Below are 14,652 nucleotides of genomic sequence, written 5' to 3'. Positions count from 1 at the left end.
AATTCCCTTTATGAAAAAAGTTCATTCATTTAAAAATATTGTCAACTTTTTTTTTATAATGGCATGCTAAACGGACTACTTAGAACCTTAGGACTGTTTTTGTGTACGTTCCAAATTGATGATGGCGGTCTGTAACCTAATAATGCGCGCAGTAACCACATTATTTCACATAGTATCTAGCTGCGAAACGTAGCTCCGACTATTTTTTTTTTGTATCGCAATGAGCTACGATTTTGCAGCTACATAGTGTCGCGATAATAACAAAATCTAATTAATGTGGTTTTGGCGTTCCATACATACTGTTCACGCCTATACAATTTTAATACGTCACAAGTACACTTCAATAGGTAGTGAGTTGTTTTCACAGACCATTCATTTTCCCACACACACACTGTTTAAGGCGATGAAGGGAATTTTGCTTCTTACAGTGTAACATCTTCAATGGTATCCTCTAGACTTGTATATTTTTTTGTTAGTGCTGGATCATCATCACTCAACGATCAGATGCTGGTTGTCAGCTTCCTTTAAAGGCAATATGTTATAAATACTTATCCTAATATGTTGGTATTCAAAACACATAACTTTAAAACCAAGCTTTTTTTGGTTTTGTTTTGTTTTTTGTTTTTGCATTTAAGATAATAATTACTTTCTATTGATTTTATATATTTTTGTTGCTAGCGTTTTTTACCTTCTTTTATGATTTGTCAATAGACAATGATGGTTCTATGACAAGTCTTTAATTGGACACATTAAAACATTTCTTATTCTCAGGCCCATAGAAACATAACTACAACATGTTTTTTTTTTAACAGTTTTTATTTGGAAGTCAGCATACACATTGCTTTAAATGCCTTAAAAATGCTTTGTATAAAAAAATTCTGAGCTAGTATAAAAGCCTATAAGAAGCTGTAAAAGTGAGATGCACAATGCATGCATCAACTCCATCTACTGGCAAGGGACCCTACTAAGGGGATACAACTCTTATGAACAAGGTGATTCACAGATGAATAATGGTCATGCTACAAATGAAAACAACATACATTTGATTTTTATCTAGCATGAAATCTTTTTCCACTTGCATTTTAACATTCTCCCTGGCAATAATAGCAAATTGCATATATGTATTTATAGAAAGTTTATTTAATGATCAATATAATGCCCTATTCTACATACAAAAATATGGCTACAGAATTTTTATATGGCAAAACTTCAACACATTTCAGATAAACTTCACTTTTAACATTTTATCTAAATGCAAGATGAAAAAGATTTCACAATATTTTGTTCTCTAAGATGAATATTGCAAGTTTATTGTTTGAGAAACAATTTAAAATTCAAACAATAACATTCCAGATGTATATCTTTATAAATTTTATATACAATATTTAACAAGAAAAAAATAAAAAGAAATGCATATGAAATTCAGTAAGAAATTCAACAAAAATATATATTTTTTTTGCACATTGTGACAATATATAGTTAAACACGTTGCATCCAATACTTAAGTGTATATGTAACATTTAGCACTCATACAATAACATCATATTACCCTTATGTACAATAAAAAGTGGAGAAAGTGGAAACATTATTTGACACATTTGTACAATTCTTTTTTTTTCATAACAGAGTATTGTGATAATCAAAATCCTTCATTTCGTTGTGTCTAAATTAAAATTATGCATAAGATGTGTAAGTCAGAAAAGGCAAGAAGAGTTAACAAACACATTAAATTAAAAGCACCATAAACATATTACATCTCTTCAACAAATCTCTTCAGTCTCAGTCTACTTTCAGCATAATGTGGAGCTGTTACTATAGCAATTTCTGCTACATAAGCATATATGTAAATCACTGACAAAAATTTGTAGAATCTTAAAAGCAAAGAAAGTAAATTAAGACTGAACCAAACATAATGTATATAAAATATCAACAAACAATCTTAACAATATATGATTTGATATTGGGATCCAGTGATCTACATTTATAGCTAATTAGCATATCATGCATTCGTCCTCCAAAAGACTCATACAAATTCACTTTTATGAAAGTCATCATTCATTCTTTATTTATTGCTTTATGGGGGTGATGGGGAGCTGTTTATTCTACGTGCACACAGAATGGACTGCCTGGGATCTGTTCCTCTCCCCATTTAACGATCAACATGTAGTCTCCACGTTCCTTTACAACATAGTTGATTTTGTATTGATAGCCTCCCTTGTGGTGGACACACAATTCTTCACATGGGCCTTTAGGTCCCATCATACCAACAAACATCATGTTGTTTCCTGAAACACAGAGGAAAGTTTTTATACAAAAAAGCCAGGAAAATGTATTACTATGAATGTTTTTTTATCGTGGTTTCTAAAATTGGTATGTTAATTGCGTCAAAAGAGACCTCAATTGCACAGTTAAATTGAGTGAACAATTTTCTAATTTGTACAAATTGCCAATTGGTTCAGGAATATATCTATCATATTTTACAACAATGGTTATCTGATGTATATAAAACAAACGTTCAATATAAATAACTAAATTTAATCAAGATAAACATACCAGCATTGCTTGTATCAACGTTAAATGTGGCTTGCTTTCCTCTAAAGGCTTTCTTTAGGCCATTTCCTTCACATGTAACTCTGCTAGCATCTGACTTGAACTGTGGTATAGCCTGGAACTTGCTCATCACACTGGTCTTTGTGACAGTTTCTACAACCACTTGGGACATTCCATGTTGGATAACATCTGATGGTCCAGCTTGTCCTAAAGCCAGAAAAGCTTGTTGCTTACTTAAACTAGCAGAGATTTTTTTCATAGGTTATCGATACCCCTGCCTATATTGAGTTTTAAATGAATTAATGTATGACCAAGACCAATAGTAAACACCACGTACAACCTAACAACACCCGTGGTATTACTTTGGAACTTCCAGTAATATAAGTATACAGCCAAATATCAAAACAAGATTCATACAACTGAAGGATTACTTAACTTATCTGAATATTATCTTTATGAACAGATGTCCAATCTACATATGTAAAGCAGTAAAACTTAATGTCCCTTACACAAAGAATACTAAATGATTATCAGCAACTTATCATTTCTTTCTTATGAAAAATAGGTAGAGGAATGGTTTCTGAAACCTAATCTTTAAGAACTGCACAGTATGGTAAACCTTGAAACAAGATATGTCCAATTTTTAACAAGAGATAGAATCACCACTCGTTCTGATTTGAAATGTGATATACAATTTTAATATACAGATAGCAGTGTTTTATCGAATGTTCCCAGTGTAATAAATTTCGATAATACACACTGTGAAATAAATTCGATAATTTCACTACTTGGACTTTCTCCCACAACTTTGATATAAATCCTCCGTTCTCAAATTTTGAAATTTATGTTGAAATTAGAAACGAATAATGGAGGAAATCTATATAATAAATAGAATAATAAATTGGTTATTGTGAATAACCAAAATATGATCACTCATGCCATGGACGCAATAAAATTTAACTTGCAAGCGGAACAAGTTCCGCACACTCGTTAAATCTAGGCGTTCTTCGGCACTCGTGATCATATTTTGGTTACTCACTCTTTCCAATTAATTACCATATTAATCTCAATTCCTAGGTCCCTTCCAGATGAAATATACCTCTTATAATTCTAATACATGCACCATCATACCTTCAATTCTAGCTTTAAATGGACTACCAGCAATGTGAACACCAGCATATCTGATGGTAATAAGATAATCTCCTGGAGCTGTGGGGTAGTATGTAAACTCATATCCTTCTTCCTTTTCAGTACACTCTAATTTGACCTTGGAAGGACCTTCAACTGTTACACCAAGGGCACCAGGGCCAGCATTAACTGTGTTGACAAAGAACTTGGCAGGCTGACCTGTAACAAGTTACTTCTAAGTTAATCTAGTGTACTGCTAATACATAATTTTAGTTAACTCAAAGTTACTGAATGACTATCAGTTTATAAATGATTGCCTTTTAAAAAGGCTTTCTTTTTTCTCCATTTGAATTCAATATGGACATTGTTCAGCTATCATTATCTCCTAGATACTTTCTCTGACTATACTAACTTTAAGACGTCAATGCAGCCCAGTTTTGTGCTGACAATTATTGAGCATAAAGATGAGATTATCATACATCATAAAGAAAAATATGCATACAGAGTTAAAAACTATACATGACATGTAAGGTTAACACCTGTATTTAAAGCTATAACTAGTAAGGTTCAACTAATGGCTTACCACCATGTTGATAACCTTACCTGTTAAGCAAGTTCTAAGACCTTACCTGATTGGCCAGTTCTTAGACCATCACCACTAGCATGAACCATTCCTGGGTCACAGTCGACTTTTCCTACCATGATACGGAATGGACTTTCAGGAATCTCACAGTCATTGAAGAATACATGTACGTTATGACCTCCATTCTCCCTTGGAATAAATCTAACAGCATATTGACCTACAATCATATAGAGACATTTAATCAATAAATTCATGAATTCTTCAGGTACATTTAAAAAGTAAAAATTAAACAAATAAGAAATCCTTCTTTATCCCTGCTTACTAGAATTTTCCTGATTTTTGATCAAGATATGTTTTTGTGAAAACAATACACAGACTTTCAAAAATTCTCATTTTACCACTACTTTTTGACAAAGTAAGTAAAATAATAACAACAATCTCTGCCTATCTGTAAAACTTGAGTTACCATAATAAAACAGCCATAGAAAAACACTAACCATCATCAATTTCCTGTACAATTGCTTCCTCCTCTACTCCTGATGGGGCCACTACTCTGGCCTTGAGCTTTCCTTTTTGAGCACCATTGAAGTTAACAACAAAAGCGGCAGGTTTGCCAATCTGAAGTCCTTTAGATTGTAATGCACTAACAGATAATTTTTTGGCATCTCCAATACTTGGAGAAACATTGACTCTAAATGGTGAATCTGGAATATGTTCATCGTTAAATTTGATTGAAACTAAGTATTCTCCAGGTTCAGCAACTTTGTATGTTACACCACATGATCCGTCTTTCCTGTCATCAAAGTCAAGCTCCGCCTTTGATGGACCTTCTACAGCAATAGATAGGCCACCAGCACCAGCTTCACGGGTGTAGATGTTGAAGTCACCTATAACAAGATGAACACAATCTTAAAGTACGTCCATTCTTCACATATGCTTTGGAGATGGCCACTTGTCAATTTTACATACTTATCATATAATTCTTCAAAGTAATACAGGTCATTCAAAATGTTTACCGACATTGGATCCAAATTTGGCAGAATGAACTACAATAATTAATTACTGAGCATATTTCTTTATAATGTATTAGAACTTAAACAAAATCTTTATTAAAAACACATACATGGTTGATTGATTTCTCCTCTCTCAAGACCAGGTCCGGCAGCATGGACTTTGTGTGATCCACCACCAGCAATGGGACCGACTGTGAATTCGAATGGACTACCTGGAAAATAGATATAAAAAAATTTCAAACTGAAACCAATTTGAAAAAGTTAGAGGACCAGTTGAGCAAAATTCAAAACCTTTCTTGCAATTATCTTGGATATGCATTTGCTTTGATGGAAATAAATATAAATTCTGAATGTATAGATAACATGCAAAATTTTCTTCTTATTCCTCATGCAAGGAATATTATTGCTTGTTAATGCTTATAAAAAAAAATCTGTTAGGTTTGTTTCCTATTTTAATAATAATATCAAAATTTTATATCTTCATTAATGTAAATTACCTCCCCTGGCCAAAACACAAAATGGCATAACTAATAAAATAACCATTTTTTAAAAGTATTTTTGTGTCTCAGTGAATATGGTAAGTCATTTAGTATGTTTATATGCTAAACTTCAGACTTTCTATAGGAAGATGTTTTCACACATGAACTAGGAGATTCAGCATTAATTTTATTCTAGAATTGAAACTGGCTGAGAATACATCAGAGCGTGTCCACTTTCTCCCTCTCTCTACAACATCAAACTTTCAGACCAAAGTAGTGGTAGCACTTACCTGGGATGTGCATGTCCTTGTGTTTGACACTTACAGTGTGGACACCCATCTCCTTGGGAACAAATTTTATACTATAGTGATTATCATCTAAACTAACTATATCACAAAGTTCTGTTACTCCTGATGGATTTGTGACAGAGGCTGTCATGTCAAATGGACTGGTTCCTGAAAAAAAAAATAACACAAAAAAGTTCAGTATATGTTTTCTAGCTAAGGAGTACTATAATGGTGCCGGCATTTACATGTACTCAAAATGAAAGATGAAATAATAGATTTTTTAACTTTATCATTTTAAAGCCTAAATGTAAAGTATATAACTAAACAGAACACTAATCTTATAGACAGTTCCTTATATGGTATGATTTTAAGTACGTGTCTGAATGCATTCTATTGCAATCTAATTTACTAAGACTGTTTTATCTACCACTGCAATTCAGTCAACTTTAACATAGGAACAAATCATGCTCACTTTATATATAGAAACAAATATCAAATGTGAAGTAACAAACCAGTGATATAAAATATGGGTGGAGTAGAAACATTGTCAAAGTTGTTGTTAAAACATTGTTTGAGATAAGTTTTTGGCATTTGTTAGTTAGTTTTGTGAAATTATCAATTAATATAGGGAAAAATGTGTGGAATAAAATAATGATTTTCTGTTGAAAAATTCTTTGTTATGATTTGCATTATTAAAATCATAGGGAATCACTCAAATTACTATATCTAAATAGCGGTAAAAAATCTCCTGAAATTCAAATGAAACAAATTATTTTTACATCATGCTTTGATAGGGTATAATGTTCTCAAATTAACTATAGTGGCTTAAAATATGGATCTCTCAAATAAAGACTAGAACTAAAATCAAACACTCTTTGGAGGAATTCAAAAGTTTGTGGGATTCACCCAACAAACCTTCTTGTTGTTGTACTAAGATGGCTTCTATCTGTTCATGGGTCATCATTTTCATGAAGAAAGATGCTACACAAAACATTAATGGATATATATGATAAAGAGGTCGGCAACAAAATAGAATTATCTACACATTTAAGGGTGGTCTCTCACCAAGTCATGACAAAAAATATGAAAATGTAAGAGTAATTAAATGAAACTACAGAGCCATGGAAGATGTTCATGAGAAAGAAATTTCTATAATGAAGGCACATACACTTATTTTTTTCAAAGAACACTTTTTTTTTAAATTATAGCTGAGGAGCATTATATTACACGTCATAGCTCTTGATTTGTTAAGTTCTGTAAATGCTATATTAGATCTATTAAAGACCAATAACCATAAAAAATGTACCTACCTGGAATCTTAAGACTAAGTTCACACTGGCTTCCTATGTGCATGACATCAGCAGCCTCTCTGTGACGAGTGATTCTCTCTGTCAACTTAGGTGATGGCTCTCCAGCAACCTTCACATTGAATGGACTTCCTGTTAATTATAAGAAAATGAAAAAAATATATTTAAGATTAAAATACACATACATGTTGAAATTTATCAATAATATTTTAAATTGTAGATTAATATCAAATTGAAAACTAACCTCTATACATGACGGTTGTTATAGCTGATGAACTTAATGAAGTTCACCTTAAGTTGAAACAGATACTATATGTCTGCAATAATACAGAAATTTTGGCTTCATAGTATTCCTTATCATCATGTATATCATTAAAGTAAGGATATTTATGGCTTATAAACAGTGATACAAGATCACTAATGGAATCAAGGTCGAACAAAGGTCACTTTCACTATCAGAACATTCAATATAACGCAGGCTAAATTTTAACTACAGTTTTCAGAGCATTTCCTTCAATCAAGTGTGTATATCAGATCAGTCAATATGAGACCATCGATTAATTAAACTTAATATTTCACATGTGATGACAGATTTTAATATATCCTTTATAAATGTATTTACCTGGAACATGTTCATCAGCAAATTTAACATTGACAATATAGTTTCCAGGTTCTGTTGGTTTGTATGTGACACGACAAGCTCCATCTTCGTTGTCTTGGCACTCAATATCAGCCTTGCTGGGTCCTTCAATTGAAAGACTCAGTCCTCCATAACCTGAAATATTGAAAGCAAAGTTTAAATTATACTTTAATACAATAATTAAATAAAAAAAAGCATTGTATAATAAAACATCTCATTAAGAAAAGAAATACATAAAGATTATTATTCAAAATTTTAAGGTAAGAGAGTATAACTACCTACAGCTGATACTTATACAATAGTTGATTATATAGTGGGCATTGTCATGATAAATTGTCTGCCCATGGGACAGTGATATTACCTGTAATGTTGATAATACCTGGAGTCGCAAGTGAGGGCATTATCAATATTGAAGGCATTTCACTTCCCAATGGCGGTCAATTTTAATGTGAAAATGCTCTCTACATAAGCAACTATTACATTTATTTCATGAAATAAACTATCAGTACTGTGTGGTAATGCCTAATGTATTATCATGTGGTAGTACCCTCAGAAACTATCAGTACTGAGTGGTAATGCCTAAGGTATTATCATGTGGTAGTACCCTCAGAAACTATCAGTACTGTGTGGTAATGCCTAATGTATTATCATGTGGTAGTACCCTCAGAAACTATCAGTACTGTGTGGTAATGCCTAATGTATTATCATGTGGTAGTACCCTCAGAAACTATCAGTACTGTGTGGTAATGCCTAAGGTATTATCATGTGGTAGTACCCTCAGAAACTATCAGTACTGAGTGGTAATGCCTAATGTATTATCATGTGGTAGTACCCTCAGAAACTATCAGTACTGTGTGGTAATGCCTAATGTATTATCATGTGGTAGTACCCTCAGAAACTATCAGTACTGAGTGATAATGCCTAATGTATTATCATGTGGTAGTACCCTCAGAAACTATCAGTACTGAGTGGTAATGCCCCAAGTATTATCTTGTGGCAGTACCCTCTTGACATTTAAACAAACGAGTACCACAGGATCATGTTTTAAACAATAAGAATAGCTCATTATTCTATGATATGTAATTATCTAAATAATGAAATAGAATTATTGAATCAGGGCATTATACAGTTATAAATATATTATACATACCTGCATCCTTTGTATCTACAGTGAATTCGTTGAGTTCATTAGCATTGCCTTGTTCAAGACCAGGTCCGTAAACTTTGACCTTGCTAGCATTGCCAAGTTCACTTTCTCCAACTGTGATCTGGAAAGGACTGTTCTGGATGTGGTGACCATTTCTATATACATTGACTAAATGCACTCCTACTTCACGTGGGGTAAATGAGATTCCTGCAAAATATAAGATGTAGAGTATGAAGCAATATGGAGTAATGTAGCTGGGACATAATGTTTGAGAAATGTAGAATGTCAACATCTGTTGGGAGTAAGGGTGTCTAACCTATTATTAAAGTCACTGAATCTAGCAACAGAATTAATCCATTTGGGCTTAAACCAATTTTGAATAATAGCACAATAGAAAGAAAAGAACTTACCTAAATGACCATTTGCTAATCTCTTCAGTAGACAAGGTTCTTCAACACCAGATGGCGTTCTTATTGTGGCCATTAAGTTATTAATATCTTCTTCAACAACTTTAAGTTCAAACTCGCTGCTGCGACCAAACTGAGACTTCCTTTTGATTTCACCTGGTGGAGCTATTAAAAATAAAAATATTTCATCATTTCTAAAAGTAGTGGTAAGTATTCCATTGTTAACCAGGTATTTGTTATATATTTAGGCATACACTTTTAACAAATTAATTGTTTTAACACACTTATTAAAGGAATTAAAAATATATAACTATTCTTGTTGTTTTTAAGTACCAATACCTGGCTTACTAAGGCTCACATATTAGAAAAATGTTCTAATATTGACAGGCAACTCAGGGCATTCTAAAACTTAACAAAGTTTCACCAAAATAATTAACAATAAACCCACCACAAAATACAAGTATGTCCACTGTAATTGCATATATATCAATTGGAAAAACTAAAAAAAAGCCATTTTTTATGAATTCTTCGAATGGAAAACCATGCATTATTGGAATACTCACATGTGATTTTGGATGTAAATGGTGATCCAGAAATGTGCTGACCAGCGAATTTTACAGTGATGTTATACTCTCCAGGTGCAGTAGGGATGTAGCTTACTGTACAAGTACCATCGCCATTGTCGTTACATTTAATCTCTGTCTTAGATGGTCCTTCGATGGACAGAGAGAGACCTCCTGAAAAAATGAAACAGGCAAATTTTATTTTATTTTATATCAGCATGGGAAACTAGACAAGTAATTAGTTTAATTCCATAATAAACTCCCAACACTACTCACAACAAAAAGATTGAATAGTCCAGTAATTACATCCAGTTCCCAATATAGCAAAAAGACATACTACTGGTCGGGAACAATTATTGGAGAAAATTAATTTTTCAGCAGTAAACACACAGATGTGTTAAAATTAATTAAGTTAAATCAAATCAGAAACACCTAAAACAAATTATCACAAAATTAAAATCTGCAATGTTTTTCTCCGCTCAATATAGAAGGCATTGTAATTAGACTATCTATGAGCACTGTTTCTCATGAAGTAATTTATGATTAGAAAAAAAATCATATTGATAAATTCAATATAGTATAAGCAAATTATCATATTCCTGATATCCACCTTGGTCATCCTTGGTCACAGACATCGTACAACAAATAATTATTCCTGACTAGATTTCAAATATTACTATACACACTATGAGAAACAGAAAAAACACAATTCTCATTATCAAATGTTATGTACTTTCTTACCTCATCAGATACAATATAATCCACAGAAAAAATTTTGATGGAAGCCAGAAAAAGTGTTATGCAACTTAGTAAATATGCTTAAACGAATCCAGAAATTATCCAGAAGTCTTATCATATATAGTTGGTTCTGAACCAGTATTTATCAGACACAAAGTGTATTTATCTATTTAGTTAGAACTGAATGTGTAAATTATTTGTTTATTCCAAATATATGGATCAAATTTCAATATAGCAATATGTATTCACCCGTACCTCTCTATCACCATATCTTATATTCCACTTAAATTAAAAGTTATTAGGTATCCATTGTATCAGTCAACTTCGTAAATGAGATGCTTTAAGAAACATTTGAAGCAAAATCAGCAACCTATAGCATTTTCACTTCTATAGACCAATACTTCAACACTATAGAACCCAACAGACCAATATAGGACTTCTATAGACCAATACTTCAACACTATAGAACCCAACAAACCAATATACGACTTCTATAGACCAATACTTCAACACTATAGAACCCAACAGACCAATATAGAACTTCTATAGACAAATACTTCAACACTATAGAACCTAACAGACCAATATAGGATAACCATATAGAAATCTCACAATAAACTACAAACATGACTTTCAAGGCAGCAAACATTACATGATTTGCATGAAAATTTCTACTTGAGATTCTATTGAAATCCCACAGGACTGATCTAAAGGCATTTCCGCCTTCACAAATAACTACATTAATAAAAATGTTCGTTTACTTAGATATTTATGTGTCTAGACTTTATAACAAAACTAGAATCAAGCAAAACTTCAATATTGATTGTGATTGTTTTAACTTAATAGTAAATCTTTCAACGTCTATTGTTTTGGACATTTTATTGTGCATATCTTTTTAGATATTGTAATGTATTGATACAATTCTTTTGTAATGCATTGTGGAACTACTTCATCACATGCAATTCCTTAATAGTTTTATTTCATACCATTAAATGCATTAATTTTTCAGCACATACAGATTCTATGTGCAAGTGATCAAATATTAAATACTGGAGATAATTTTTAGTTTGAACTATTTTAACCTCCTTCAAAAATTAAAGAACTGACTTCAGCAATTGCAGCTTTGAATAAAAATGATTGAAACTTGATACCTGCTCCAGCATCTTTTGTAACAATGGTGAAGTAAGCAGGTTCATTGACGATTCCATGACTTAGACCAGGCCCATAGGCAGTGACATGTCCACTGTTTACAGCATCCACATGGAATTTAAATGGACTTCCTAAAAATTAAGAAATAATTTATGATCAAAGATACATAAGTACTTGTTTTTTGCCCTCCCCCCCACAAAAAAAAGAATATCAGTCGTATTTACAAAAAAAAAATGTAAATATGACCAAATTATTAGCACCCTGTATGGATTCAATTTCTAGGCTTGTTCCTACTGATGGTATGCAATAGAGGTTGGATTACATTAATAGTTAATAATTAACAAAAGACCGAGGAAACTGGATCCTTATTTTAATATATGAATCTCTTTAAAACCAACATTAGTAAATTATCCAATAAAGATCATCATAATTTACAAATCAAGAAAAAGAAGATTATAAACCATGGTAATATAAAACCTAAACAACACTGATAATGGGAGATAACTATAATACAAATCAATGCTACACAAGTTATTATGTAATCCAACTGTACTAGTAATACCAGTTCCTGATAAAATTCTTATATCATAATCAATATACATCTGATCCAATGATATACATGTAGAAATTGTGTCTACTTTATGATAGTACACCCCAAACCTGGTTTTAGGTCTTATTTATGAGAAGGAAGTTATCAAAATGCCAACTACATGTATCGAGATAACAATCAAATGGTTTGAGATCTAACAATGTAAGTCTGGCAGAAATAAAACTAAATACTTAACAAGAAACTAGTGGCACATTTAATTATTAATGTAAGATCTTGGACAAGTTCTGTGCAATTGTCAAATGTTGCTTATCAACAAAGGTCAGTTGTCAGTTCTTATATAAAGTTTTGAACAATTTACATCAGACAGCATACTAATTTAATTGTGTTTTGGATGGTACTGAACCTGTGATCCTGGCATAAACAATTTCTTATCAAACATTATTAGTATGCATTTATTGATTTTTTTTCTACGCAATAATGAAAAAAAAATCTTTAAAAATAAGATTTCCATTGGAATTTATTACATTTTTGTCAAACACATTTCTAACATCATACAAACTTTGAAACCATTTACCCCCCCCCCCCCCACCAAAAAAAAAAGTTTACCATTACATCTAATGCAAAATTTAACTTAATATCACCATACAGTGTATTTATTGTAGGAGTGCTCATGTAAATGAGAAAATAGGAACCATGTGCTTTTGGTACATTTTTTAGCTTGACATGTGTTCAATTCTTTGAGGAGCTTTTGATAATTAAAATAGGTCAACACATGTCATGCTTAAAATAGACCAAAAGCACATGGTTTCTGTTTTTATTTATATTCAAATGGATAAGCTTTTTACCTGGTCATCATACAAAAAATATGGATATAAGTATTTTATTTGAAAATTTTGCATTAGTTTTGTGTATATGTGACACAAGTTTGTATGATATAAAAAATGTGTTACCAAATCTGTTTTTATAAAGAATTTTTTTCCATCATCCTATAGAAACCAGGGCTGTAGATAAGGCAGCAGTACCATTGAAATGGCCAGAGTCCAAAAAAGGTATTATCTAAATTAGGAATTATTTTGGAATTTAGAAAATGGCAAAAAAAATAATTTGTAAAACTAACCCTTACTAAGGGGGTTAGTCATGCCAACATGGCTAAGAGATAAGTTTAGTTGAATAAGAAAAGGCATGGAAAACTTACTAACCCCCTCAGTCATGATGGCATGACTAACCACCTTAGTAGTAGAAATTTTTCTAAATAATTTTTGTTACTTTTTTTCTTCAATCCAAAATAATTCCAAATTCAATAATACCTTATTAAAGATGTGGGAATAAGAAGGGGAAGTAGACCATTTATTCTGAAACCCACAAAGTCAACATATACCAGTACTCAACCGTGCATTATCATTAAAAAAAAACATAAGTTTGACCATTTAATACAAACTAAGTACAAGTTCTGGTAAGAATTATGCAAATAAAGAATATCAAAGGTAGAAGGTCATAGTTTTGTCAACTTTATTATAATCAATTAAAACACTAATTACTCAACTGTATGCTAAAATAACAATAAGAGGTTGGAAAGTAATTTCTCAAACAGTCACTTTAGAGAATTTATTAAAAAGTATATTTCCCACCATTTTTCCCAATAACAGATCACAATAGAACTATTCAATATTTTCTCTATTTTACTTCTATCACTCCATTTATTGGTTCTCACATTACCAGAGTCACATGGTTGGTGCACTTACACTATTAAGAAATTGACAATAAACTACTGATGTTACCATCCGCATGATTCTTAGGTAAAGTGGTACTTAACATACCTTCAATTTCTTCATTGTTGTAATTGACATGAAGTTCATGTAATCCAGTCTCTGTTGGCTGATAACGGATTGTGACAGTACCATCTTTGTTGTCCTCAATCTTAGGGTAGGCTTTCTTACCAGAAGGCATTACTATGTAGGCTATTAAAAAAAGAAATGGAATTTCAAGACAATAAGGTAAAATAGAAAAACAGATGAAACTCATTTTAGCTTGTTTGACATGGTAATAGAATTATGCTTTGAGAAATCATTGTTAAAACATTTTATTCTGCAAAAACATGATAAAAACATTGC

The 14,652-nt window shown here is 31.8% G+C and overlaps 1 protein-coding gene across 7 annotated transcripts in view; it reads right to left on the bottom strand.

Moving 5' to 3' along the window:
• Positions 1-1,120: 1,120 nt before the first annotated feature.
• LOC148627579 (filamin-C-like) overlaps positions 1,121-14,652 on the bottom strand; it is a 67,338-nt gene continuing 53,806 nt past the window's right edge. For 6 of the 7 annotated variants that reach the window (XM_088575350.1, XM_088575305.1, XM_088575356.1 and 3 more), the window contains 15 exons: positions 14,359-14,499; positions 11,994-12,122; positions 10,105-10,278; positions 9,545-9,706; positions 9,138-9,341; positions 7,970-8,122; positions 7,351-7,479; positions 6,956-7,021; positions 6,044-6,208; positions 5,385-5,486; positions 4,759-5,148; positions 4,308-4,478; positions 3,682-3,897; positions 2,554-2,757; positions 1,121-2,285 (listed from right to left, as the gene is read on the bottom strand). In XM_088575350.1, coding sequence (XP_088431476.1) covers positions 2,098-2,285; positions 2,554-2,757; positions 3,682-3,897; positions 4,308-4,478; positions 4,759-5,148; positions 5,385-5,486; positions 6,044-6,208; positions 6,956-7,021; positions 7,351-7,479; positions 7,970-8,122; positions 9,138-9,341; positions 9,545-9,706; positions 10,105-10,278; positions 11,994-12,122; positions 14,359-14,499 — 2,594 coding nt within the window. In that variant the 3' untranslated portion in view covers positions 1,121-2,097. The remainder of the gene's footprint in view (positions 2,286-2,553; positions 2,758-3,681; positions 3,898-4,307; positions 4,479-4,758; positions 5,149-5,384; positions 5,487-6,043; positions 6,209-6,955; positions 7,022-7,350; positions 7,480-7,969; positions 8,123-9,137; positions 9,342-9,544; positions 9,707-10,104; positions 10,279-11,993; positions 12,123-14,358; positions 14,500-14,652) is intronic. The other variant, XM_088575322.1, reaches the window with a different exon arrangement.

The sequence above is a fragment of the Perna viridis genome, chromosome 1 (assembly GCF_037379345.1).
Source record: "Perna viridis isolate PV_CMFRI_1.1 ecotype Kerala chromosome 1, ASM3737934v1, whole genome shotgun sequence".
In the NCBI taxonomy this organism is placed as follows: domain Eukaryota; kingdom Metazoa; phylum Mollusca; class Bivalvia; order Mytilida; family Mytilidae; genus Perna; species Perna viridis.
The sequence above is the reverse complement of the archived record's forward strand: the minus strand, read 5'-3'. Positions and strand labels throughout refer to the sequence as shown.